The sequence below is a fragment of the Astatotilapia calliptera genome, chromosome 18 (genome assembly GCF_964374335.1).
Source record: "Astatotilapia calliptera chromosome 18, fAstCal68.1, whole genome shotgun sequence".
Classification (NCBI taxonomy): Eukaryota; Metazoa; Chordata; class Actinopteri; order Cichliformes; family Cichlidae; genus Astatotilapia; species Astatotilapia calliptera.
Window position 1 is genome coordinate 26,380,080 of NC_137439.1, and position 27,751 is coordinate 26,407,830.

Below are 27,751 nucleotides of genomic sequence, written 5' to 3' on the forward strand. Positions count from 1 at the left end.
CTGCTACAAGTTAGAAGAATATCACACAGATTCTCCCATCATCATAGGGAAATCCCTTGTTTTGTGTTATCGGGTAAGCTTTTAATCTGAAGCCCTTTACTCCTATATGCAGCTTTAATCTGTCAGTTTCATTTCATAATGTTTTTCTTTCTTGGTAAAAGAAAAAAAAAGGATAGAGCCCCTGATGGGGGGAAAAAAGTCAGACACACTGCACTTAAAGTGGAATGGCAATTATGGTGAGCACTTTCCATAGGATGACCTTCGCACTATTTACTTTGTCTCCCACGACATGGGGAAATTCTTGGTACAGTCACCGCAGCGGAGAGACAGGATGACCAGAGAAAACAATGATGACAAGCAAAAAACTCTGGAGGGGGAAAAAAGAGGGACTTAAAAAGAAGAGCATTTTCACACACTGTAAGAGTTTTCAACCAGAGGAAGTATGTCATCATATTCAAGTTCATTTTAGTACCTCACCTTAAACCTTAAAACCTGTTTTACAAGAGACACCTCCCCAGGCAGCAGGATGGAGAACAAAAGGCACACTTTCATGCGACAAATACACCTCTGTCACACACACACGCACACACACACACACAATTCATTTTCATGATTATTATTTTATATAAGAGTCTAAACTTCAGCCTGGATTTTCTATGAATGTCTGATGGGCATGTTGAGTGTGCAGGGAGCATGTATGTAACATGTACCATCTGTGTTGGAGGCTGCTGTCACACGTCAATGAAACGCTAATGAGGCTCTTGAATTGCAAAGTAGCACAGATCACCTCACGACTGCTAAAAATGAAATAATGTGACTAACACACCAAGTGGAAAGTGACAGAGGGAGAAAGAGCTCACTGAAGGATGACAAAGAGCCCTATCTGATAAATGGAACACTATATGATTAGTATTTGACTGGGATAAATATGTTACACAGTAAAAGAAAAATAACAATAATAATAATCGGGCAAGGAAAATGACCTTTAATGACAATTCAGTATTTCAACACCAGAGAACTTTTAAACTTTTAAAGAGCCACTTTAAGTTAGGATATACAAATCCCTCACAGGTCATAGCACGATAAAGAGACTCAAGGAGAGAATTAAAGTTACATGGAGCTGTTTGTTTTCTAAGCTTCTTCAGTTTCAGGTTTTAGCTTTGTCTTATTGGTTTACTCAGAGCCAGTTTAAGTTGTGTCTAATAAGCTAGTTGTTGAGCTAAGGTAATGGTTACTGTGGAGGCCCTATAGGGAACCCTGACCTACTGGAAATTTAACAGCGCAGGGCAACGGGAGGGAGTTCCAGCAAGCCGAGGGTGGATCTCAAAAGCTGGCTAGGCTGGCACTTTAGACTTTTTAATTGGCTGCAGCCACGACATACTCTCTTGTGCATCACAGGGTGTTGAAAGAGCTGGAAATACTAGTTGAGTGATGGGTGTTAGGAGACTTGTATTTCAGGTGTGTAAGCCCAGTGATCGTTACCGTTTTTTTTTCGCTTTTTTAACTGTAGTTCAGATGCACTTTTTTTCAGCAGACACGGTTAAAGGGCCCAGAGTCCCAGAGTGTATGTACTAACAGTTTTCCAACATAATACTTAAACTAATCTGATCCCAAGATAAAGTAAACTGGGCAGCCCAGTGAGTCTGACAGTGGGCTCAACCGAAAGAGCTTAAAGCCTAAAAAAATAACACTGTACCGGGGGACAAATATGTAGGAATATTGTGATAATTTACGTTAGGTTGCTATGGCCTATTGTCAAGGACATGCCGCTCCTTCAAAGCCAACACTGCCACCTGGCGGTGAGTGCTAATACAAACCTGACCTGAATTTGGGGCAAACTGGTAATAACGTTTAAATTAATTATTATAATTAGACTAAAATAACAGAGAAAAATATTTGTGTAATTTAAATTGACTCAAAGATAAAAACTTGTCGGTATCAGTGGTGCAAATTAAAAGAAATTAATTTTTTCCCCTCTCGTGGATCAATTAGTTATGTCTGGAGATTCAGACCAATGCAGTCGGTCCAGGAAAAACGTATTGACAGCCTGCAGGCTGACGGAAGTTGCCTGCATCCTCATCAGCAAACTTAAGGGTGAGTTGCCAGTAAATGCAAAATAAACGCTGCATTTTTTTATTTTTATTTTTTATTTTTGTACTTCCGTCAGTAATTCTCCGTCTGGAAAGGGACTGGTCGAGTATTGGTACTGTCGTGCAGACTATGATCACTGACAAGCACCCTAGCGAGCTGCCAGACGGCTAACATGCCCGGCAGGTGTGTGTGTTACAGATCATATAACAGCAGTGGGATGCGTGGCGACTATTTTTTTTAATGCTTCGTTATGTTTTCCTGTGGAACCACAAAGAAGGGGAGGTTTACTCTTATTTGTCTTTCACCGGTAGCCGATAAATCAGAAGTTGCTGGTTACACAACAATGCACTGAGCCTCTGTGTTTTGGTTTTGTGTGCTGTGCTTTTCAGGCCCGAGCCTCACAGGAGAGGAGGATTGAGGATACTGGCCTCCATGGTAAAGCAGAGGTACCTTCGCTGCCATGTCCTCCATCTCTGTGTCGACGTCCAGTGGATGCTGCCGTAATCCTGGTGCAGCTGCCATGGCAACCCAGGGTTTAGAGCAAGCTGTGCTGGCTTCAGATCGCTACGCCAGACTCATCCTGGCCCAGATGAACAAGATGCGCCTCCGCTCCGACTTCTGTGACGTGGGGCTTAAAGTCGGCGGCCGTGTCTTCAAGGTGCACCGGCTAGTGCTTGCTGCCAGCAGCCCCTACTTCTCTGCCTTGTTCGCTGGTGGGATGAGGGAGGCAGACAAAGAGGAAGTGCAGATCCTTGGAGTGGACACTGATGTCTTTGAAATCTTGCTGGAGTTCATATACACAGGTTTGCATCAGCCCTGATATCCCCGTCTTGAACTTCTTGAATATTTGTGTTGTTTTGTAGCATTCCCAATCTCTCAGATATACTTTCCCTTCAAGACAGCAGTGTTACCTGTTAAATGCAAATTAACTAATTAAGGCTGTTAGCAGATATTTGGGAGTGTGTTTGGAGACTAGGAAAATCTCATTCGTGTGTATCTTCTCTCTGGTCCTGACTAACACACCTGCCTCCTTTCCAACATCAATCTCTCTTCAGCAGCTGATTCATAATCCAGCAGCTAGGCTTCACACTGCATCATAACAATCCTGATTTCTGTCCATTGACAGACTTTACCGATCACATGTAAAGCACACATATGGGTATGACCCTGAGTTACAAAGCAGAAATGTTGATCCTTCGCAAGAAAGTTTGCAGCGTTAGATCTACAGATAGCTGTACAAAGTCATGGCTTAAATGTAAAGGTGATTGTATTTCTGCTAACAGGTCCTTTTGGGGTTTTTATCTTTTTAATGTCAGTTTTTGCTCTTTTATTATATTACATTTTAAATTTCATTTAAATTTGGCTTCCAGTTTGGTTTTCTATGTCTTTTTTTACCTTCCTTCTGCTTTTACCCATCTGTCAGGGCTCTTTAATAACTAATTTTTTACAGTGATATGTAAATGTAGGCACTTATTTGCTCAGTCTCTTTTTTCCTAGTTGGAAATGTGCTCTCTTTCTGTTTAGGAGTGATCAGCGTCACTGTGGAGAATGTTCAGGAACTGATGGTGGCAGCCGACATGCTGCAGCTGAATGAGGTGGTGTCCATCTGTGGGGAGTTTCTTAAGGGTCACATGGACCCATCCAACTGTGTGGGCATCTTTCAGTTCCTGGAGCAGATCGCCTGCATGGACATGCTGGAGTTTACTGAGAACTACATCCATGTTCACTTCCTAGAGGTACACACAAAAGACCAAGTCTGTGTTTTATTTTCTGTTCAAATGAAACAGTATCATCAATTTCCATCAGCAACAACATTTATGTTACTTAAACTCTTTCTGTAGTTTCCACATCGAACATTCACAAATCGACCCTCTCGACCGCTTCCCCTCTAGGTGTGTGTCACTGATGAGTTCAGGGGCCTGTCAAAAGAGCAGCTGGTGAGACTTTTAAAAAGTGAGGAGCTGAGGATCGAGGATGAGTACCAGGTTTTTACGGCAGCCATGGAGTGGGTTCTCCAAGACGTGGCAAAGAGGAAAAAACATGTGGTAGAGGTGTTGGAACCAGTCCGCTTCCCTCTGCTTTCCCCACAGAGGCTGTTCAAGTACATAGAAGGTAGGAAACTTGTGACATTCTTCCTCCTGTTGCATTTAATACTTTCAATGTCGTGTGTTTAATACATTGTTTGAAAATTTGAAGTAACTCCTGAGATTCAAAGCCTCATTTTTTCTTACATTTTTAGGTATTACCGACTTCAGCCTGCGGGTGGCACTGCAGACTCTGCTGAGAGAATACACTGAAGTCACAAAGTCCCCCAAAGAAAATAAGATGTACAGTCAACTACAGCCAGCCAAGATGAGACCCAGAAGAAAAGCCAGGAAATACCTCTATGCCATAGGTTTAGTATCTTTGCTGTGTTACGTCTAAGTGGGGTGGAGTAAAGGGTCCCAAGATTTAAATTAGTCTTGCAATGCAGCAGATCTGATGGTGGAGCTTTTCTTCTTGTCTCATGTCAGGAGGCTACACTCGGCTGCAGGGCGGCCGTTGGAGTGACAGCCGGGCGCTAAGCTGCGTGGAACGCTTTGACACCTTCAACCAGTACTGGACCACCGTGTCGTCACTGCATCAGGCCCGCAGCGGGCTAGGAGTCGCAGTCCTGGAAGGCATGATCTATGTGGTGGGAGGTGAGGGAGAGAGAGCTGGGAGTTTGCTCTGCTTTAAATAGAGAATTAACTTTAATGAGTAGAAATCTGACAACAAATGGTCTTTTCTTTTCCTTACTAGGGGAAAAAGACTCGATGATTTTTGACTGCACAGAGAGATACGACCCAGTTACGAAACAGTGGGCCGCCGTGGCGTCTCTGACTTTCCCTCGATGCGGAGTCGGTGTCTGCCCCTGCCACGGAGCTCTGTATGCACTCGGTAAGGGTCACACTAGAACTGGAACACACCACCTAGTGGTTTAAAGAAATTCTAAGAACTTAGAAGACAATAGAAAACACTGAAAGTGAAAATTTAAATGCACGAGTTCTTGCTGCAGAAGTTGAGGTTGTGCAATACCACATTGTGAAAGGACAATAAAATAGCTTAGTAAGTGTAATTAAATCATAACGGGCATCATGGGAGTATTTAGGAGAAAATGTGCCTGATTTAATTTCACTCACAAACATAATAGAGAGATGTGGCAGTCTGCAAATGCAGAGTGAGAAAGGGCTTTCTTACAATCCGGGATGCTGCGTAAAATATAAACATAAACAACATGCAGTGATTTGTAAATCTCAGTAGAATGCAAAAAATGTATTGTATTTAAAGAATGCTTCAAAAATATTTGCCCAAATAAGTGGTGAGATGACCGACAAGTGGTGACACTTTCTTCTGCACAAACTTTAAGTCGTGTTTTTCCTGTTCTTCTGCAGGTGGTTGGATTGGCTCTGAAATCGGAAAAACCATGGAGCGATATGACCCGGAGGAGAACAAGTGGGAGGTCATTGGCAGCATGGCTGTTCCCCGCTATTACTTTGGCTGTTGTGAGTTCCAAGGTGTGTCCGTCCCTTTAATACATTTAAACAAAATAAATGCATCTGTATAATCAGGCGTAAAAGCTTTAATCAGATTTGTTATGCAGAAGAAAGAATATAACGAGAAGTACTTGCACTGTTTTCACATTTCTCTTTGCACGTCACCACCTGAACCCTCAGTTCTGGAGGTCAGCTCTAAACGCAATGGTTTTTACCCAGGCTTCATTTACGTGATCGGAGGGATCAGCGACGAAGGGATGGAGCTGCGCTCAGCAGAGGTGTATGATCCCATCTCGCGTCGATGGAGCGCCCTGCCCGTCATGGCCACTCGACGGGCCTACGTGGGCGTCGCATGTCTCAATAACTGCATATATGCTGTGGGCGGCTGGAACGAGGCTCTTGGTGCTTTGGAGACAGTAGAGAAGTACTGCCCAGAGGAGGTAAAGAGCCAAAATAATCTGTTTACAAATTTTAACAGATGCTCCAACGTTCTCCTCACGTCTGCAAACGTCTGTCCGCAGGAGAAATGGGTGGAGGTCGCTGCGATGTCTACGGCACGCGCCGGTGTATCGGTGTCGGCAGTAAACGGGCTGCTGTATGCGGTTGGAGGAAGAGCAACCACCAGAGACTTCTCCGCACCCGTAACGGTAGATTCCGTGGAGATCTACGACCCTCACCTGGACACCTGGACCGAGGTCGGCAACATGATCACCAGCCGCTGCGACGGCGGGCTGGCTGTGCTCTGACAGACGGGAATGTCCTGCACCTGAATCATTCACCAAACACAGCATAAACTGGAGAAAAGCTGCACCTTAAGAGACATACAGAAAAGTGTGTTTTGGTTTAAACAGCCTTTCATATGTTGTCATAGTATTTATACATGGATGTCTCCTTTTTGTTTTTTTTAAATTAATCAATGAATATGAACATGAAAGCACATTTAGTACTGAAATCTGCCAAAATGTTCTTTTTACTGTTACATGACTCTCCTGTGTCCTTATTTTCAATTCAGTCACAACGTTAGAACAATATATTTGAAGGCACAGCTATCTTGGTGATGACAATTATTTTTTATAGAAGTTCTATTTTTGATGAACCACAGAGGGTTTTTTGAAAGTCCCGTGGGGCACTAAGAAAACTGCTGGCGGGTGATGAAGCACTGTTTAGTTTCTTTTAAAGAACTTTTGGAGGGTGGTGCATTACCACTCCGAGCCCTTGAGCCTAGTTGACAGTAGAACCACATAAAACCTATGGCTGCATTAAGTTTAAAAATTTCTGTGGACTCGAACAGCATGCCAGAGCGCTCCTTTTCATTCCACTGGATTATTTATGTACATATGTTTCTACTAGTGCCTCTCCATCGCTGTTTACACTTCATTCCGAGCAAGTAAAGACTGCTTTATCATTTCAGATTTGTACTATCTGATGTTGAGGTGTGCAGCCTATCGCTTAGAAATATGTTCAGCATCTTTATGGTACAGCATCACATTTCCTCTTGTTTTCAAGCTGACCGAAGTGGTGCCACAGCACAGCTTCTTTCTATCATGCACAGTTAAACCTTTGCAAAAACACAATACTACACCACACTGATAATGCTGCTTTTCAGACTTAATAAACATCGCAAAACAGTTATGTGTATGCTTTATTTCATTTTAACCTTATTCCCTTCTTTTTCAGTGTAGTTAAAATGTAATAATCCCCTCTGATAGTTCTGTGCAAACACCAGCATGCAGGAGGACATTACTCCCCGATATCCTAGGTGATGGTACGTAGGTGTGTTGGGTTCATTTGTGAACGACCATGTTAGTATTATTAGATTCGTTGCACGGATGTAAAGCTGTTTGAAGCAGGAAAGTTTTCTTCTGTATTGTGCAAACAAGCGAACTACAGCAGTCACACTTGCTGTAATTACACTGGACGTCTCACTGGGATTGTGGCTCATCTATTTGGAGCCGATGTTTACAAAACACAGACTGTAAATGTGGGATCACTTACTTCCAACTCTGCTATAAAAACTCCAGTGTGTCTGTTTAATGGACAGCCATTTCTACCTAAATGTGAACTTCAGTTTCCTGTTTTCAGCTGACAGGAGTGCCACTCGGTGTGGTCTTCTTCTCTTGTAACGCATCTGCTTCAATGTTTGACATGCTGTGCGTTTAGAGACACAAATCTCGATACCTTGGCGGTTACTCATATCAGTCCGTCTGGCACTAACAACCATGCTACGTTCACCTTTCTTCCCCATTCTGATTCTCAGTTTGAACTTCACGGGCCTAAATTAATTCCTGCCATGTGATTGGCTAATTACCGGTATATATCTACATTAAAGAACAGGTGTACCTAATAAAGTAGCTGGTGACCTTAAAGTTTTTAAATGCAAGAAGAATGAACACCTTTATGTGACTGACCGGTGAGAAGCAGCTAAAATTAACAACAATCCGATAAATAATTAATGTTTAACACAGCCGAGGCAGCAGGTTAGAACTCCTATAAACAAAAGCACATGAATTTCTACAGCTGTTTTGACTAAAAGCTGCCTGAAGCTCGATTTTTATTATTTCAACTTTTCCCATAAAAAAAGAGATGTTTAAATAATCTGTTTAAACACATGTTCCAGAAGAGTATTTTTCCCCTGTGTTTAGCGCAGCAAAGAGCATGATTCTGCATGTGTTAAAGGAATTCTTAAGCCCATTGTTTGTTCTTTGCTATATTTAGGTATTTAACTCACTCCTCATGAGATGGGAATTTCACCAGATATTTTGCAACCCAGGAAACAACTGCTATTTATTTTCAAATTATTATATATTATTTACATAAGAGCAAAATTGGCTCATTCAACTGTAGCACCACAACGACTGTCTGCAGATGTTCACCTGATGTTTTCCATTCTTATGTTCATGCAGTTAAAGAGACAAACTATCCTCTTAAAATCACTTCTAAGTCTCTATGAACTTCTTCTCTGGACAGAGCTTTTTAAGCACCAACGTGGCCACCAGAGAAAAGGTGGCAACCAGAGTGAGAACAGTTCGCATGGCTTTGAACCAGGCAGGGTAGCCAGGCAGAAGAGTCAGGTCGTAATGCAGTGACAGGCCCAGTCCCATTACAACAACTAGAGCTCCTTCAGCTATGTTGTCCCTGCAGAGCAACGCCAGCCAGGCCAGAAGCGACGGCACCACACTGTTACCCAAATTCATCCAGTCTGGCTGTGCGGGACTACCAGCTGGAATGGCAAACCCCCAACGGGCACCTCCCAGGAACGACACTATAGAAGCGCCGTACACCACTTGAGCATATGCCACTTCAGGGTGGAAAGATTGTGTGGCAGCCATGAGAAAAGGGGCAGAAATAAAGGGGATGAGACCAGAAAATCCCAGGTACAGAGCTGGTTTGGGAGCCTTGGCGAGGGCTCTTAAACTGAAACCCTCTTTGCTGTCACTTCTCTCTGATTTGCCTCTGGAATCCTCGTGGCAGAGATGTGATGTGTGCCAGCTCACAGGTTTGATGTTCAACAGTCTGCTGGTGGTAGATGGTCTGAATGACATAAAGACAGAGGAGGCTCGAGTGTGAAGCAGCACAGTTTTTGTGCTGTAGTTTGGTAATCTGTTTATTTGCTGAAGACATCTCCATACTGGAACCTGAAACCATGCACAATCACAGAACATCATGAATATTCTGTTGGCACCTAGAGAATTATTGCATTCGTTAGTAGGCATGATATATTTATCAAATGAAAACTTTTACTATTCTTACCCCAGACAAAATACGTCTTCCAGAGACGAAGCTAATCATATTCGGCGTGGAAAAAGAATCACACTTACACAGCACATGCAATCTGAAGTTTCAGTGACGAGATACACCCTGAGCTAACGTTGGTGCAGCTAGCATTAACCTCAACCTGATGTAATACAAGGCTGTGCTAATGTAACAACCTATAAACCACAGGATTTATAGTTACCTAAACGTTATCATATAAATGTTAGTCAGAGAACGGTTTTCAGTGGCCACCGAAAACACAAAAACATATAACAAATTGTGAGAAAGTTCATATTTCATATGCTAAAGTAGAGGTCGTTTGCTTGCCGTCAGGATATCGGCGCTCGATTAAATGTCTGTCTCTTAATATTTTTAGCGGAACCAGACTGACTCTGATATCGACTGGATTGGCTGTCCTTGGCGGGGAGGTATTATGTTGCGTTCAAGGTTGCAAAATCCCACATTGTTTACTATTATCGCCGTTTTCTTTGAATATTTAGAAAAATAACAAAGAAACATAATGTTGCATCTTTAGACATTTGTATATTTTATTTATCGGAGTTTATAACAATTACATCGAAGCCGCACTGTTTAGCCTGCTGAGATGAAAAACTCGTTAGACTCCCAGTGAGTTGCATAATCACGACAGATCGTGAATGGAGCACAGTTGAGGCTGTTCGAATCCCCCTGTGCCAGCGCCAGTGGTAAGATCACCGAAAACCCAAACAAACATCGATAGTCCTGCGATTAAAGCAGTTTATATTTGCAAAAAAGTGCAGTGTCACTGGTCTCTGCAGAGTGAGTGTATATTTGAATCAACATATATCTACGACTATCCTGTTTATTGGAAGGTATCGTAGGAAAGACTGTAAGTTAGCTCGCTAGCACTTAGCAAGCTAATGAATGTGTGCTGCCGCTGCTAAGGTAGCCATTTTGAAACTGTGTTGTTCCAACGAAGCAAGGTCTGTTTACCTCTATTGTATGTCCGTGACAACTGCTTAAATAGTCAGTTCTAGTTACCGCAGGCGTATTAAATCCGTGTTTACTGGACTAAGCCCTCTAGCCTTGCTAATTCCTTTCAAATACCAACCAATTTTCTCGGGCTTCCCAACAGGCTAGATAGCGCTAGCTATTAGCTAACAATTCCTATGCTAACGTTAACCTGAGTTATCTCGGCAGAGTCAGCTAGCAGTGGAGTTAGGACAGATCTGACAGCGCTGTTGTGTGTGGTACTTGTTGGCCGCTTAGCGTCTTTAATTATTTCGATGAACTTTTAACTTCATAACATTCAGCTAGTCATTTAGTTGAAGTGTGTGTATGCTGTGTTAAGGTGGGTCTGCTGTTTGTGTGTTTGTGTACATGTGAGTTGAGCGCATTTAGGCGTTATGCAGGGTGTTTTCCAAAGGTAGAAGTGTTTTTGCCGCCGCCATTCATTGGAGTGTTGTTTCAGAGTGAAGGAAGTGTGTGCGCTGCACATTGTACCTCGTGCCTGTGGTAAATTCATTGATGTTGAACTGTTACGTAATAGTTCAGTGGGTGCACGCTATCAAGCCCGAATCAGTGAAACAAGGGTGCATATATATTGTGGGGTTTTTGTTGTTTGGGTTTTGAGCCATGCCTTCGTGCATGTACGAACATGGTGTTTGGGATTGTCACCTCAGTTTCGTGCCGTATTTACAGACACTATTGGGCCCATTAATATTCGCAGCAGTCTGCGCACAGGAAGATAGCGTGCATGTTATTTTTATACTGGTATAAATATTTCACTTAAAAAAAGCCGACACTGTTTTTAAAAGAGCCAGCTTTCAGTCTGAAAGGGATCTGAGATCACAGAGTCCTGATTGATTTTTTTTCTCCTCTCTTGCATCTCTCAAGACGTCTTTGAGTGTCAGAAGCGTCCTTTTTTCTGGAGCTGATTTCTCTTGAATTGGAAGTTATTTGGGAGTTTATCAGTGAGGGCGGAATGTTTTTCATAGTGTGATAATGGCTGACACAAACTGAAGCTGTTTGCAGTAATGCAGCTCTAGACATACAATATCGTTTACGTTTAGCTACTCTGTCTGGGAAGTTTATTAATTCAGGAGCCTTAGAAGAAAAACAATCTTATAGTTATTTTGGGCGTAGTACTTTGCAGCATTATTGACCTATTGCTCTGTGTTTTCTAATGATTTGATCACCCCAGTTTTACAGTTAAAATTTTAGCATCTGAAATAATTAACTTCTACAGTGCACCGTTTAAAAAAAACAGTTTGAACACAAGCTGAACAAAAGTTCATAAAGTTATATGTACTGCTGGGTTCTTATATCAATCTGTATTGTTAGGTAATTTGGACCTATTATGTTTGTTTCCACATCCATACTTTTTATTCCTGGACTCTTCCAAAGATGCTTTGCATGATTCACAATCAAAATAAAACTTGTATGACTTACACTGAGCCTCGGTGAAACCCTCGGGTCATCCTTTGTGTGAAACTGCTCTCCCTTTTAATATCACCTTCCTTTAAACCGGCGTATCTCTGATTTTCTTCACCTTGCAAACAAAGGGTTTGAACAGCAGATGGATGAGGCTTTTGTCCTGACAGCCAGAAGAACTGTGTGGCTGTGTGCCTGAGATGGCCTTGTTATGGGTTTAAAACCCGTCTATGAAAGCAAGATCAGCCTGATCTCGTTATTTGAAATGTTTGCCAAGTTTAATATGAACATCTGTTATTGTAGCAATGAAAAGCATGCTAGGTCCACTTTGTGAAAGGTGTAGTTAATTTGGCAAGTAACTCTTAAGTATTTTGTGTGTTTTTGACCCCCAGAGCTTTAATGCAAACCTCTTTTTTTCTTTCTTTTAAAATTTATTGCAGGTCCTGTGCAAATACCCGTGAACCATAAAGCAAGAAAATCTGAAATCTCCACTGAAACTTCCTGTGTGAGGGGGGAAAAGCACTTTCAAAAAGGAAAGGAAAGACCTACTTGACAATTTTTTTGGATGTTGCGGCTTTTCAACTTTCACTTTTTTCTCCTGAGGAAAAAGAGTAGTTGATCACTTGAGGATTTCTTTTTGGACATGTTTGGCTGTTGCTAAAGCCATCTCAACTTTTGAATTTTGATTTTGCATATCTATGAAACCAGAGGTCCACACTGTTCCTGCTACAGTCAAAACCTGAAATAATTTGATGGGAGTAAAATATATAATGCTAGAAACAGCATTATGATGTACCATTCAACATCTTCACCGTTTCACTAACGAGAACTTATTATGTCGGCAATGTAACGTAGGGCTTCACTGGCTTCATTGTCATGTGACTTTGAACCTTTGAGTTATTTTCTCCAAACAAAGACAGTCTTTTCACCATTTTAATGAGGTGAGCAGTGGTTTGCAGTGACCTCCATTGCCAATAAAAGACTGTCTCTCAATTAATTTTTCTTTTCTGAATGTGTTTGAGTAGGTCTTAAAATGATTCGGTAAAAGGTGAGTCAACACAAAAAACGTACTGGCACACAGTGTGGCAGGACACCTGGTGTCAAAGTGGAACTGCTTCAAAAACCGTTGTCCATGCTTCAGTGCAGACGACTTTCACAGACTGTTTCTTTATATTAATAATAACCTGGCTCTTCCTCCCATTTGGGACAAATCACTAGTCAATCAATTTGTTTTGCCAATCAGCATCAAGTCTAATCAGGTTTCAAGTCTTACCATGAGATTATGAGCAAATGGTTCAAATAAATTGAGGAATTCAATCTATCTGGAGAAAAAAGAAGAAAAAAAGTTGCCTGGACTTGAATCAGTTGAATTCATTGCACAAGACCGGCATTAGAACTGACTGGATTCTGGTTCAAGACAGAAAATCTGTTCTGCATAGACTCCTATCTTTGGACTTCAAAAACTGCTTCCTGTTTGGCCAGTTCTCTGGATTGCCATTCCAGATCGTTCCTGCAGTTTTTTGACATATCTCCAAGTGCTTCAACCTGGACGAAGGGATCTGCCTCTGGGGAAAGGGGCTGCGCTGTCCTGGCGGAGGTGGAGAGGAGGTTGTTGGTGTGCTGCCTCCCATCTGTCAGTGCACACACTCTGATCAGTGCCAACAGGCCTGAGGAGGAACCGAGCCCAGCCGGACCGAGAGAGGAGGCAGAGGACTTCAGAGCCACAGACTCTGGGGTAATGTCAAAGTTTCACCCAGCCGATGAGGACAAACATGCATGAGCGTGATGTTAACTAGTGTAGTGTGTTTGTTTTATTTGAATTAATTATTTATTTGAATTAAAACATGCCAAGCACTTATATATTTAATATAATATCTATATTATTCTGCACAAGATGTTTACATCCATGTTTTCAGCTGAGAATAAGACTCCTTGGCTTCTCTTGTGGAAAAACTTTAAGCAGTTAACTTTAGATAACTGATGCTAGACAAAACACATGAAAGGGATGACATGCAATCAAAGAGAAATGGGATTTAATTCTACATCAGAGAGTCGTGTTTCTGTGCTTTCAGTTGCACACTGAATTTAAAAAAAAATCTTTTGGTAGATCCTGGCCATGAGGTTTGATGCCTCGATCCACTGACCGGAAACACTGGACCTAAATGGCGCAGCATGACTTTGTCCCTGCCTGGCTTAACTTCTCCACACCCCAGCCTGCCAAGGTAGGTGTACGTATCGGTGTGTGTTTGTACTTTATGCGCTCACAACAGAAAAGAAAGAGAGAGACGGAGATTCCAAGTGTATCTCTCACTGATGCTCAAACACCTTTAACAGTGTTTGTGCACCTGAGTATGAGAGTGCATGTGTGTGCACTCAGCAATGAAATGTGCTTAGGGACAGAAAGTGTAGTCAGAACATGGTTCAGTAGAGGGTCATCAAAACCTTTTCAACTTCAAGTAACCACTAAAGGTACCACATTAGGTTTTAAAGAGGACCTATTATCCTAACATTTCCCTCTATATATGTATAGAAATTTTCTTCAGCATGTTGTCTTTAATCCAACTTTAATCTGTCTTTAATCCAACTCTTCTTTTTTTTTTTTTCCTGATTGGCTGCCTCTTGCACACCTGAGTTCAGAACAATAGGTTTTTGGGGCTTCAGTGATCATAGCCAGAGCTGTGGCCCTAAGATGACTGTATTAAACGGGGACTCTGCTCTGTTGAAGATTCAGGCAGTTTTATTCAAAGTCCTCTCGAAGTCTGCCCGAAAGGTGCACGTGCAGTTGGTGCATTGTAGCGTAGTGTAGCAGTGGATGTCTGTGCCGAGCCTCACACTCACTGTCTGATGATAAAAATAAGTTCACTCAAAGCCAGTAGGACTGTTGCATACCTGTGGATGTGGAAATGATAAAACCATTATGACCACGAGGGGTGACTGCTGTCATTGACATCAATCCAGAGTCAGTCAGTAAAGAGTTAATAGAAAACTCCGAAACCTATGTTCTTGATTCACAGGTGTTGCTCCTACATTCACTGATCTCATTTTATTTTAAACTTTTGCCATGTTTGATGTTTAATGTCCTGGTGAGGAGTCAGATTCCTGGAGGGACTGGTTCTAGGTCTTCAGAATAGCAACACATGCTGCTTGAGTGAAATTTGTGATGACCAAATGTGTTTTGTTACCACTCTATTCTTCAGCCTGTCATTTTTTTATTTTTTTTTTTGTAGGCTGATTAAATTTTTACCCCTGAATTTTGCTGACTGGCATATAAGGCCACTTTAAATCCCTTTTCGGGTCAACATTGATGCCTAGTCAGCTGTCTAACAGTTATGTTAGATGTGTAAATAGAAGTAGCCCGTGTCATATCTCACATTAAGTAATATGTGATGTGGTCTCTCGGTGTCTTCACAGCACAAGTAAGAGCCTCTTCTACGCAATTAATATTTTCCTGTATCAGGGCAGTAACGGTGATAACAGTATCAGCGTCATGGACATGCAAAACCATTGAATTAAAGAGGTGGTCTGAGATATGAATACTGACTGTTGAACCAAGTGATGTTATCCATTCGGCAGTAGGTGGTGGCCAACAAGAAAACAATGCTGACTGAATAACATTTATAAGCTGGTTAATTCCCAAGTCTAAAAACCAAGCAGCATCTTCAGCATGTAGTTTACATGTTTGAGCGGTTTATTGGAGCTTAGTGTAATCAGTTGCCAAGCTCATTGGTCTCTGTGAAATCGAGATACTAGACAGTTATTATCCACCTTGCACACAACTTCACCTCGGTGTCATTTATGTCAAGGGATTAGCCAGCATACGCCAGACAGGCTGAAGCTACATTTTCTTAGCTTCTTTTTGTGTGTGTCTGAGTTGAGAAGTCCTCCATGAAGCTTGAAGAACACAATCTGATTTGATCTTTGAACCTCAGCCGATGACTAGGATATGATTCATATCAAGAGGAGCGCTTTTAGTCAGTATTATTAAACCTTCAGGATTTACCACCAAGAGCTGGGTGTGCAGTGTTTGCTTGGATTTTTTTAGGTTTTCTCATTTGCACATTTCTTATGACAAAGTTTTATACGATTCTATGTAGTTTCATTTTTGTCTTCCTTTTTTTTTTCCTCCACTTTCGCTCCTCAAGAATAGATTGACTCATAGTTAGAGGGAGAAGAAGAGGAAAAAAAAAAGTACAGATGGGAATTAAGCTAATCTAAGTCTCTTCGCCAGGACAAAAATAAAGTAGGAAAATGTAGTGAAAAATTCTCTAATTTCAGTTACAGTTATGCAGTGGCCTGTTACGTTATTGTCCACTTTCTCTGGGCATTGTTACGTATTAGCTTTGATTAACACTGTTCTCTTTCTCTCCTCCTCCAGTCCCCTGCTGCCAACCTTGAGAAACAAGGTGATCTCCCACCCCACAAAGATGCCAGAACTGCCGTGAGCCGCCGCCGCCACAACTCTTCTGATGGTTTTTTCAACAATGGCTCCCTGCGTCCTCCGACAGGTAACAGTTCAACCTGTTGTTATTATCTGGGGGCTTTACTGCATGAGGGGAAGTGTGAATGGAGCCTACTATTCATTTTTGTATTTAAACTTCTCAGTAAGAATAAAAAGGTTGCAGAGAGGTGGTTTAAAGCCTTTCATATCATGCAGCACATTTTAACCTGAGTACTCTCTGCTGTGTTCCTCCTCTGCTTTCCCTCTGACTTTATGCAAATGTACTGGGACGTATGCTTCTCCCATTTCTGCACACATCAGATTCCAGGCTGATCTGGTCCTCTGCAGTTTGTTATACAATACAAACGCTTAAAAAATGAACAGTATAACAACAGGATATTGTACTGTACAGATATGATGTATTTTCTTTCAGGAATGGCTTTGAAGAGAGAAAAATGCATGACATAGTCATACCTTTTTCAGATATCACACTGTTCCAATTAAATGCATTGCCACACTGTATAAACAGCTCACTGACAATCTTGTGTAGCTGTAGCTAAAACACAACCTCTGGGTCTTTACACACTGTGTTACTGTTGTAGTTTTTTGTTAATAAGTTACAGTACATGTTAATCTCAGGAGTGTCAAACATGAAGCCTGGGGGCCAGTACTGGCTCATTAAAAGGTATAGTCTTGCCCAGTGGCCAAGTGTTTGCAGTAAAGCCATGACTCAAATTCTACAAAAAATGCTTTTTTCCTTCTTCTTTTTTTTCTTCTTTTTTTTAAATGGGTGGAAATTTAAATTATTTTTAGATCTGGACAATTATGTATGATTTAATTTTTAGTTACAAATATTCTAGATTTGAAAGTTTTGTGCCTTTCTGTTGTGATCTGTAAATATTAATTTACAACATAACAATAGTAGACTGAAGGAATTCTATGAATGTGGAAAACTTGGCTAGGCTGTTTATCATTGGGGTTTTTTAACTGGTCAGTCATTAAATGAAAACAATGATCTAATGAGCAGTAATGACTTCTGTTGTCTGACAGTTTTAGGTGAATTGGGTCTTGGTTGAATCCCTCTGATTTAGACATCTAGTCAGGTGAAAGCTGAATGAAGCCATGTTGGAAAAAAAAAATCGGCTATCTGTGAATGAAGAGTGAGTAGGACAGTATAAGACAACCAATAAGGAAATGGGGGAGATATCAGTCAAGTGCACTTTGTACCTGTCAGCACAGCCTGCAGAAGAAGTCTAATCAGACTTCTTAAGCTGACACACCCATGTAGGAGGAGTGGAGGTGTCTGTCAAGGCTTTAAAATCATCCTTAGATTTAAGTCAGCTGCCACCTACATTGTTTTTTTTTTTGGGGGGGGGGGTTGTATTCAAAACTGCTAAGGTGCGATTATAAAGATAGTGACGTTGACTACTTGTTTTATGTTCTCAGTGATCGACAGTTAGGGTTTTATGGAGACTCAAAGAAAGATGAATTAGATTCTTTTGTTCCAGTTTTTAAGATCTAGAGTTGGAGTCTTGCATTTTGTGTAGCTGAAGATCTAAGCAGGAAATAAACTTCTGATGTAAGAGCATCCAGTTTGGGTCTCCATCTTGGATAATGATATGATGTGCTTGGATTATAGTGTTGAAGGCAGTGGTGTCATAACAGTGCTGTAAATGGGTGGTGCTGGTGCCGTATCGTCCTTCGCACGCACGCACACACCTCTCTGCTTTCTCTGTAGAATATGGCTGTTATTTGGTGTCCTCCACCCTGCAAATCTGTTTTTGTACAGTCCCCTCTTACTGCTGTCATCCAGTCGTTTGTGTGAACTAAGAATAAATGTGGTGTGATGCCAGTTTTATAATGATGGTTCACCTTCTCTGTGAATCTCAGTGATGGTGTGGAGTCTCACATTCCTATTCAGCTGTTTCATCTCAGTTTTCTGTGATGTTGTTTTCCTGGGTGAATCATTTCTTCACCCAGGAAAAAGTTTCTGCGTTTCTTCTTTGCCGTCCCTCCATTCTCTGCTTATACCAAATACATGCACACAGTGTGAGTCATCAGAGGTTATTACTGTCACAGAGAAATAGTGTTAAAGATTCAAGGCATTCAGATGTTATTTGTGAAGGTTGTGAGGAAACCCTTGCTGTCAAAGTCACATTTCATTGGTATTGCTTGTCAGACAGTCATTATTTCCACTGTATGTGTCTCTCTCTGGAGGTGATGGATGGCAGCAGCCCTCTCTGCTTCTGAGACATGACTCAGTGGACTCGGGGGTGGCTAAAGGAGGGCACGGTGGGCTGGCAGGGGCCTCATGTTGGAAGGAAACCCCCAGCTGGCATGGAGCTCCGCGGGGTTCCCAGGACAGCCACCACCACCAGGGACGCCACCCCAAACGGGGAGGAGGCGACAGGGACAGGCAGGGGGGGCACCGGCAGCGCAATGGTAACTTCCATCCCCGCAAGGGCACCTCGTACCCGGACAAATTCCCCAACGAGGAACGCAAGGACAGCAAGGACGACAAGCTGAAGTTTGTGGAGGAGGACTTTGTGAGTAGTTGACCTCCGTTTTTCCTGTTACATTACAATGGGATAACTACTGGAACCATTTTCTCCTTTTCAATATTTGCCTTGTAATAGAAGCAGAAGAGGATTTATGAGTGTTATGCCTCATAGTCTGTACTCAGATTATTGCCTTTAAACATAAGTTGTAATTACAAAATTTGAAAGATTACATATTTAATGTAGGCACCTGTTTATTTTTATTTTTAGCCTTCGCTCAACCCTGAAACAACTGGAAAGCCTGGGGCTCAGACACGAGCAGTCGCTCCCCACGCTGGAGTATGGGGTAAGCTTTTCGCCCTGACTCAATTTCTGTGCTCAAAAAGACAAAAGATTTTTTCCCTTGCACCATCATCTCTAAGATTTAATTTGATTGTCTTGATTATGTTCCAGAAAATCCACCGAGTGGCAAACAGATGGTGTCCAAAATGCTGGTTATCAAAAAAATTTCCAAGGAGGATCCCAGCACAGCCTTCTCTGCAGGGTTTGCCACTGCTGGTGCCCTGCCAACCAATGGCAGCAAAGCTCCCATCACAGGCTCCAGCGTCTACAAGAACCTGGTCCCAAAGCCGGCTGTGGCCCCTACCAAAGTATGACTGTCGAGATGTTTTGAGTTAATTAACGGCTTGCTTGATTCAATTTCCGAGAGAAGAATTGCTTATCAAGCAAATGTGCATAATAGAGATAACACCGGTGCACTGGCCAGCGTGCATGGTAGCCTGCAGTAAAAGAGTTTTTAAACACTCTCATGTCCTCTTTTCCAGAGCACCCAGTGGAAATCCAGTGGTAGAGAGATCACAAAGTCTGGTCTTCACATGCCAGGCCGAGATTCAGTCTTCACCAGCCCCGTCTCTGCAGCCAAACCCAGCACCCCAGTCAGTGCACCACAGCACAATACTACAAAAGAGGTGAGAAGAAGGATGAAGCAACCCCAATAAAAAGCAAGCAGTTTTGTGAAGGTCTTGCTTTGCCATTACTACAGATGTGTCATTGTTGCCATGCTTTGAAATCAGTTGAACAGATAGTTTAGATCTCTTGCACTGATGTCTCAGGTAACAAAAAGAATAATAGTAACTTTTATTTCTCCTTTTCTGTCACTTCATGACTATTTGCGGCTCACACCTGCAGCACCCTTCAAGCACGACTCCTCCCATAGATATTGCTCCGTCACGGCTGAAGTTGATGCGTCGCGGTCCAGACCGTAAGAGCGAGTTCCTGAGAGCTCTGAAGGACGAAGGCACTGGAGAGCTGACAACAAGCAGCAGCCCAGGAACATCAGGAGAGGTAGGCAGCAGTTTGGATATTTAGTTTTTTTCCCCCCCAAAGTATTAAAAGGGACCCATTAAGCTAAACACAGGGCCAGAGCAAAATTCATCACACTGCTTCTTCTTTTTACGTCTCTTCTGTGCTTGTGTCAAGCTGCATGAAATTCCGTATATGGTCATGGTTCCTTATACGAGGAAGTGTGCCTCACAGCTCGTGGGTTGTTTATAGAAGCCAGGCAATAGGCAGCCAATCACATGAAGGGATTATTAGGGAAGGGGACCTGCACAGGTCCTAACTGTAGATCATTTAAAACCTCAATCAAAATGTAGAGCTAGAGACTAGCATAATAGATACACTTTAAGAGAATGTGCTGCTGAATGTGGAACACGATCATGGCCTCTGCATTCTCTGCACATAGAAGTCATGTGTGAAATGTAATGTTATGGTGCTGGATAAGAGCTTTTTGTCAGCACATAAAGGACAGCTGGGGCTAAACTTGAAAATAATTATTGCAGGGTGAAAGCAGCACCCCAGAGCCCAAAGCCTACAGCGAGGAAGGCTGTCATGAGAATGGTCTGTCTTACTCTCTGAGTGACTCAGACACCGAACACCTGTCCAGCTCCCTGGAGGCAGAGCACAGGTAGGACACTGCTAACAGCCTTATATATACACACAGGCCAAAACACACAGACAGCTAAGCAGAAAATTACTATGCTTATCTAGGTTGCTGAAGGCCATGGGCTGGCAGGAGTACCCAGAAAATGATGACAACTTCCTGCCTTTGACAGAGGACGAGCTGAGAGAGTTCCAGACTAAAACTGAACAGGTGAGCTCTCAGAGGAAACGCTGACTCTGCTTACGTCTAGCTCAACTCAGTCTGTCTCACACATTAAACGACGTGATTGTGTTTTGACCAGCTGAAGAGGAACGGCATTCAAAGGAATGGGGTTCTCCCGAGGACACGGGGTGTGACCCTCCACTTCACCCCCTGGAGGAGTGTGGCGGAGGCACACGTCGAGGAGGGCTCCGAGTCCGAAACCAGTAGCAGCAGCCAGACCTCTGATGACGACGACTGCATCAAATCCTAACGTGGCTTTATGGAACAAAAAGAAGAAGAAGAAAAAATACCAACAACACATCAACAGCCAACACCACATCCCAGCAAGCAATTCCCCTTTTCCTCTGTCATCTTTGTTTTTTAGAGCACCATTCTGAAGATCTTTCTTTTTTGATTTTGTTTTTGTTGTTCTTGCACAAGGGAAAAACCAATCATATCCCAGTGAAGGGGGAGATTCCTGCTCTGCCAGACGTCGTTTTCCCTGCGTTTCCTCCTTCACTGCAGTCCCTGCCCTCTTTTGACCGATTTTCCACACACACACACACACACCCACAAACCCTCCGTCTCCTCCCCTTCCTTTTTCTTCCTCGCTTTGTGGAACTGAAGTGTTCATCAAGAAAAGAAGGGCAATGAATGCACACTTGATTCTGCTTTAAACAGACTAACTCATTTCATTGATGATGCTGATGACACATTATTAATGATATTAATAAAAATTGGTTCCTGACAAGCTGATATGTTTCAATATGAATCTGGCTACTGTGGTGTTTTTAAGTCCACACATCATGTGACTATTTGTAGATGGAGTCCAAATGATGCCAGTATTTCCTGTAGGACGATTTTTGTTTCTTGAAGGACAGAGTAGCAACAGCTGTAGATCAGTAAATGCAACACTGAAACATTTTTGTTATAGAAAAGTTCCAGTTTCCCACATATGTAATGCTTTGAGAGGCTGTGCTTTAATTTTGGGATGAAATGTGTAAGCAGACTTGTTTTTGTGACCCACATTGTGAGCAGCAGGTCTGTGGCTACATCTGAAACAAAAACATTAATAACCTTGCAGCAGATGTAAATTCAGTGTGAGAGGGAGCGAGATTCCTGCACGTCCTGTGGGCTGGGCTTAAGTTCATGTCGGGAGATTCACAGACTTGTGGCTGAGATCCGGTGAGTCGTGGAAAAAAAAGTTGTTCTCACAGGAAGTAAGAAGTGGTGGGATAATACAGTATTTAAATTTAAAGTATTGTGTTTTTTCAGCCCACATAGATGGGATTAGAATAGAGAGCGGGGGAAGCTGCAGGAGGAGGGATGTTTATTTTTCTAGATTTCTCTCTTCTGCAGCTTTAATCATCATGATTTCCAAAACGTTGCTGATAATATGCTGAGATTTTGTTGGCCTTCAGAACTAATGTATAGCTTTGACATGTCTACATGTCTTTGACATGACATGTCTACATGTCTTTGACACTTCAGTTTGAGCTTTTATTTTCTTCAGTGCTTTGTTTTGTTAGCAGGGAAAGCACCACGGTTATATAACACTGAGAATGGCTTCATATTTTCATTCACATTTCAGTGTCCCAGTGAGCCAGCGTGCACGATAAAGGGCCCAGGCATTTTAATTAGCCATAGTGATTATTGCTATTACTATAATTAGCTGCATGTGTACCTCTTCTTCTCTGGCAAATGAAGATGTCTTCTCCTATATGTCTGTCTTCCCGTTATTGTTTACCTCACAGGGGGAAGAGCTAGAAAAGACTGCTATACAATGAAACAACCAAGTGTGACCAGTCGTGTGGTTTATACAAATCATTACAAACCATCTAATCAGCTGCATCAAGTCAGAACATCTTCATACACTATTCTCAATGAGCTTTTAACTCTCATTGAACATGATCTACAGTCATGTCCTTAAGACATAAGATAATGCAACAAAAACATGACAGTGCTCATCAAGATCAGGTGTTGCTGTCAAGAAGCCATTTTTAAGGGAGGTGAAACAAAAGGATGAGGTACGCCAAATTTTACAAATATATAAGAACTGGATTAAAAGTCAGTGGCAACAATTTTATGGAGTGATGAATTTAATTTTGAACATTTTCATTCAAATTATCAGTTTGTATAGGAGACCAGGAGGGAGGTAAGGCAGTGGGTGTCTACAGCCGTCTGTAAAACAGTGGAGGGTGTGTCATGGTTTGGGGCTGCATTTCAGCCAGGGACGTCAGGAGTCTTGTCAAAAATTTATGACTGCAGAAATTTTGAGCCACCCTACGTAGAACTAAGCCAGGAGAAGTATTGGAAGCTGTAAAGCATAAATAGCATCAGAAGTTTAGTAATTAAAAACCAGTGATATTAATCAGGTTGGTACAGAGCCTTTGTTTATCTAAGCGCAGGCTTTCAGTTACTGCACAGCTAAATTTTCCTGTTCGTGTATTCAGCTATCAGCTCTAAGGCCCAGGTTCTTGCATTCTCTTGATTAAACTGCACTTTTGCTCTCACATGGCACACTGAATCCTCTCTTCAGACCACATGGTTAAATACAGTAAGTCAGACTGAAGAATGCTGTAGAACCAGTATGACTAAAGGAGCCACTTATGTGGTGAGTACAAACATTTATGGACAGTTCATCAACTGCCAGAAAACAAAACATTTTCATGGCTCCAGTAATGAAGGTTTAACACAGGTTTATACAACCATCTTTATTGAATTTTACAGTATAATGTCAAACAAACGTGTATTTACAACAGCAAACGTGTAAGAGACAGTTAAGAGCTTGTTATGCTGGTGAATCTCTTCTTGAACGGAGACAAAGTGCAGCTTCACTTACTGAAACAGAGGATGACGGGATTTCAGACAAGTTCGAGGTTGTAAGTAGTAAACGGCACAGCAGACAGAAATGACACCTCACCTTTCGACTTCCATATCATTGGCGTGTTCACCTGCATCTCCATTAGTGAGAAGCGTTTCGCCTGGCTGACTGTTGTCCTGCTTCACCTTCTTCACATCCTCCTTCACCGGACTCTCCTCTGGTTTCCTCTGCAATACACAGCAGTAAAATGAGGCTCACCATTATAGCTACACCACATCAATGCAAGTTAAAAAAACCTCACCTTCTTTCTGACCAGGTGGGAGATGTCAGAGACTGCAGCTGTGGAGGTGTTGCCATTGGAAGTGGATGTGCTTTTAATCTGTTTGGAAGTTAAATATCACACTTCTTTTACAATCCTGTTGGGCTTAAGTTTGTTTCACAAAGTGTGCCATGAAAACTTGTAACTGACCTCTGAAGTGGAAGAAGAGTCTCTGTTCTTTACAGTGGAACCATCACAGGCAGAGGAAGTGGAGCCTCCATCCTGAAACAGATTGCACATGCAGCTCAAAGAGAAGCCAAATGCCAAAATGATGGCGGCTATGCTGTGATCATCTCACGAAAGCCTGCTGTTCACCGGACCTTACAGAGGGAGGTGTGACTAATGATGGATCGAGTTGCCAAATATTTTTCACCAAGTGGTTTACTTGTGAAGACGTGTAGCAACAGAACACAAATAGAAACACTGAACTTCACATGTCACTGAAGCACCAGCATGGAGCATGTATTTTATGAATCCCATTTAACAACTAAAACCAAAACAATTCAGGCATCATGCTTGGTGGATAGCACCACTTTAACCAGTGTGCTCTGATGACCGTCCTCCAGCTAAATCAAACTCCATGCCAAACTCACCAGTGCATCCTTCACAGCCGCGCTCGCTGTCTTCAGGCTTTCAGTGGCGTCCTCCACCTTCTCCTGGATCTCTGGCAGCAGAGCTTTGAGCTCCTCCAGCTCCTTCCTCTCCTCTGGCAGAGCCTCTGGACCTTCGGCTTTGTCAAGCATCTCCTGCAGCTTGTCTGGAATTGTATTAATTATTGCATTGATGATTCTCTGGAAGCTAATTTCACTCCAGGAGCTGATGCTTACCAAGCCTGTTCTTTATGATAGAGATGGAGCTCTTCAGAGACTCGATGGCCTCGCTGTACTGCGTGTTCAGGCTATAGGTCACACCGAGCTGGTAGCGAGTCTCTGCCAGCAGGCGGCTGTCTGAGTCCAGGTGCTTCACCTGCAGCTTCAGGCACTCCTGGAAATCCTCCAGTGCTTGTGGATAGTTCCCTGAAAAAGAGAAGCAGCAAATCAACACCTGACATGTATTAAAAAAAAACAAACAAAACAAACTCTGCATTCTCAGAGTTTCATCCACTGTTCAGGGTCAGCAGGCATGGACACGGCAATGAACTGAGAACAGTACAGACTTCATCAGCTAAAGATCTTTAAGTGGTGATGCGACCGAAAAAAACCTGTTCTGTAACTACCGGGTGTGGATGTGAGCATCCACTCAGAAAACTAGCATTTCAAAAAGTTGAAGCTTAGACATTTTATGGTTCAACTAATTTAGGCTGCCCCCAAGTGGGCAAACAGCACAATGGCAACTTTTTAGCTGTGTTGCAACCAAGTGTTAGGTACACAAATCCGAACTAAAGAAATCTCAAGCTGCTCACAGACTTTTAGTCCTGACAGAAACTGAGCACCGCTGCAAACACTGAGCCATCAACACAGCCTCAAGCTCATTGCATCAAAGAGAAAACAATGATTATGTGCAAAGCTGCACATTTGTTCAGACCTGATTCTGCAGAAACTTCACCCAGTTTCAAATGAGCCTGGGCTGCCATTAGCTGAGCCTCCTTCGTCTCTTTCCTTTTATAAGAACAAAGAGGAAAAGGTTACAAGCTTGAAATGCAGGTGCAAAATGATAAGATAAAAATCATGGCTCTGAAGTGTTTCCTTTACCTTTTGTAGATGACTTTGGCCACTTCTAACATCTCCCAGGCCAGCTGCAGGTTACCCACCTCCTCATCGTCACTGTCCTAAAAGAGGAACAGACAGAAAACATGAAATTCAAAATTCACACAGTCAGCTGAGTCCTTTTTTAACATGCGAGCTGTTTGTTCAGTACCTTCTCCCCAGTGGCATCTCCTTCACCCTGCTCCTCTGCATCACCTTCCATTTCTACATCGTCGCCACCTTCCTCCTCATCTTCCTCGCCATCTACAAGCAAATGTCATGAGTTTAGATACACTGCTCTGCATGCTTCAGCAGCTAACACTGCCATTACCAAGCCAGGATCAGGACAGGAGGAGCAAAGGTCACCTGCTTCCTCCTCAGCAGCTGCTTCTTCCTCTTCAGCAGCAGAGTCCATCTTCTCAGCTGGCTCCTCTTCTTTAGCAGCAGTCTTCTCCTTCTTAGCAGCGGCAGAGTCCCCCTCCTTCTCCTTAGCAGCAGGTTCAGAGTCGTCCTTTGCATCCACTTCCTCCCCACTCTTTTCCTTCTTATCTTTACTTTCAGATTTGCTTTCATCATTCTTATTGTCCTTTTCAGCCTCCCCCTCTACCTTTTCTGTGTTTTCCTTTTTGTCACCAGCCTCGGCTCCTTCAGTCTTCTCCTGTGGATCCTCACTCTGCTTCCCTTCAACCTTCTCCCCGTCTTCAGTTTTCTTCTCCGCCATGGCGTCGTACACCTGCACCCTCAGCTCGTCTCTGGTCTTTTCTGTTGACAGCAGAACAGTTGGGAATGATGTGTGCACATTTAGATTAACTGTAACGAGCCAAATAACACATTATTCCCTTACCGTCTACATTGTCTGTGCTCTCAACATTGGAGTCTTTGGGTTTCTCTTCTTCCTCCTCCGGCACTCCCTCTAGAGCATTACCCAAGACAGAGTTCTCCATCCTACAACAAGTCTGGCAGTCAGAGCGGCCCCTCCATCCTCACCTTAAAGAGCTGGACTTTCTCATGTTTAAACCTGATTAACCTACCGTGCCAAATCCAGGAGAGCTTTGCCATACCAGAAGAAAGCCTCGCCACATTCGTCCGCTGTGTCTCCAAACTCTTTAGCCCTATAACAAGAATTTACCATTTATTTTAGAGTGAAAAGCAGGCATCCATTACTGCTCACGTGCTGCTTCAGAACAAATTAGAAAGATTCCTGGAGTTAAAAAACTAGGCGTATAAAAAGGATTAGCGAGTAATTATTCCAACTAGGTTTAAGCTTAAACAATAAAACAGAACCTAATGGAAATGAAATATATAAATTAAGAAAAACACTAAGCTAAACTAATGTCACCGCTTTCTGCTCACATGCAAAGAACAGCTGCAGGCAGTTTGTGATTTGCATAAACACGTTCATTTTCAAACACCAGAGGGGAGGAAAAAAAAAAAAAAAAGCTGCCGTTTTGCATTTGCACCAATCTGCACACCTGCTCAGAATCAGCCTGCACGAGGCACTGTCACCTATAAACTCTTCAATCATGTAAACAGTGAAACACACGGTTTAGTTTTAAGAAGCCCAAGTGAGCGTTTTAAAAGTAACCACGAGGGCCACTTTATGGGACCATTTCACGTTCAACCTCACTGAAACTCCAGCGTGACTTGAGGGTAACTCACAGCATGCCGCTGGCCTCCTGCAGGGTGCTCACAGCCTCCACTACCTTCCCCATCACCAAGTGCTTCTTGCCGGTACCAATCAGCTTGTTGGCCTCCTCCATGTTTACCACACCTGACGGAGAGAAACAATCGGTCAGCTCAGCTCCCTGCCTGGACTCTCAGCTCAGGTCAAACTGTACCTCGGCCTTTGGTACCAGTTTGTATCGTTTAAGTTTAAATAGCAGAGATGCCACTACACACCTTTGACGGGAAAGAACAGTTTAAAAAGAAAAAAGACCCCCGGCGGCGCGCGCGTCCCAGCTCGTGTCTCGTGCCGCTCAGACTGACTGTGTTCCGTTGTTTCAAATTGGCGCGAAATACCCCTGCTCCTTCCGGTCGCTTTCCTTAATTGTAGACCCGCGCGGGAGAATTCTT

The 27,751-nt window shown here is 42.7% G+C and overlaps 4 protein-coding genes across 9 annotated transcripts; 2 read left to right on the forward strand and 2 right to left on the reverse strand.

The window, feature by feature from the left end:
* The first annotated feature begins 1,967 nt into the window (after positions 1–1,967).
* On the forward strand, positions 1,968–7,234 carry ipp (intracisternal A particle-promoted polypeptide). Of its 2 annotated transcripts, none has more exons than XM_026149711.2 (10): positions 1,968–2,094; positions 2,481–2,894; positions 3,616–3,827; positions 3,984–4,203; positions 4,331–4,486; positions 4,605–4,772; positions 4,873–5,010; positions 5,505–5,627; positions 5,826–6,046; positions 6,128–7,234. In XM_026149711.2, the coding sequence occupies exons 2-10, from the start codon at positions 2,552–2,554 to the stop codon at positions 6,350–6,352; spliced, it is 1,806 nt and encodes a 601-aa protein (XP_026005496.1). In that variant the 5' UTR covers positions 1,968–2,094; positions 2,481–2,551; the 3' UTR covers positions 6,353–7,234. The 2 variants fall into 2 exon arrangements, with proteins under 2 accessions (XP_026005496.1, XP_026005497.1); XM_026149712.2 differs by lacking the exon at positions 1,968–2,094 and adding an exon at positions 2,168–2,274.
* Positions 7,235–8,363: 1,129 nt separating this feature from the next.
* LOC113010645 (transmembrane protein 69-like) lies at positions 8,364–9,562 on the reverse strand. Of its 2 annotated transcripts, none has more exons than XM_026149820.2 (2): positions 9,425–9,562; positions 8,364–9,241 (listed from the first exon to the last, which is right to left on the reverse strand). In XM_026149820.2, the coding sequence occupies exons 1-2, from the start codon at positions 9,431–9,433 to the stop codon at positions 8,543–8,545; spliced, it is 708 nt and encodes a 235-aa protein (XP_026005605.2). In that variant the 5' UTR covers positions 9,434–9,562; the 3' UTR covers positions 8,364–8,542. The 2 variants fall into 2 exon arrangements, with proteins under 2 accessions (XP_026005605.2, XP_026005604.2); XM_026149819.2 differs by having other exon boundaries at positions 9,357–9,541.
* Positions 9,563–9,763: 201 nt separating this feature from the next.
* On the forward strand, positions 9,764–21,622 carry gpbp1l1 (GC-rich promoter binding protein 1-like 1). 3 transcript variants are annotated; one of them, XM_026149749.2, is made up of 12 exons: positions 9,764–10,063; positions 12,212–13,506; positions 13,879–13,993; positions 16,147–16,276; positions 18,427–18,755; positions 18,978–19,053; positions 19,161–19,357; positions 19,532–19,675; positions 19,896–20,051; positions 20,549–20,673; positions 20,757–20,859; positions 20,951–21,622. In XM_026149749.2, the coding sequence occupies exons 3-12, from the start codon at positions 13,934–13,936 to the stop codon at positions 21,119–21,121; spliced, it is 1,491 nt and encodes a 496-aa protein (XP_026005534.2). In that variant the 5' UTR covers positions 9,764–10,063; positions 12,212–13,506; positions 13,879–13,933; the 3' UTR covers positions 21,122–21,622. The 3 variants fall into 3 exon arrangements, with proteins under 3 accessions (XP_026005534.2, XP_026005535.2, XP_026005536.2); XM_026149750.2 differs by having other exon boundaries at positions 10,022–10,157; XM_026149751.2 differs by having other exon boundaries at positions 10,044–10,227.
* Positions 21,623–23,549: 1,927 nt separating this feature from the next.
* On the reverse strand, positions 23,550–27,718 carry LOC113010619 (nuclear autoantigenic sperm protein-like). 2 transcript variants are annotated; one of them, XM_080292757.1, is made up of 15 exons: positions 27,578–27,718; positions 27,338–27,449; positions 26,710–26,790; positions 26,523–26,623; positions 26,286–26,440; positions 26,045–26,165; positions 25,851–25,942; positions 25,685–25,761; positions 25,518–25,591; positions 24,821–25,009; positions 24,587–24,750; positions 24,144–24,215; positions 23,976–24,053; positions 23,774–23,901; positions 23,550–23,691 (listed from the first exon to the last, which is right to left on the reverse strand). In XM_080292757.1, exons 2-15 carry the CDS (start codon positions 27,436–27,438, stop codon positions 23,685–23,687), a joined length of 1,440 nt encoding a protein of 479 aa, XP_080148883.1. In that variant the 5' UTR covers positions 27,439–27,449; positions 27,578–27,718; the 3' UTR covers positions 23,550–23,684. The 2 variants fall into 2 exon arrangements, with proteins under 2 accessions (XP_080148883.1, XP_026005572.1); XM_026149787.2 differs by having other exon boundaries at positions 26,045–26,440.
* Between the last annotated feature and the right edge of the window lie 33 nt (positions 27,719–27,751).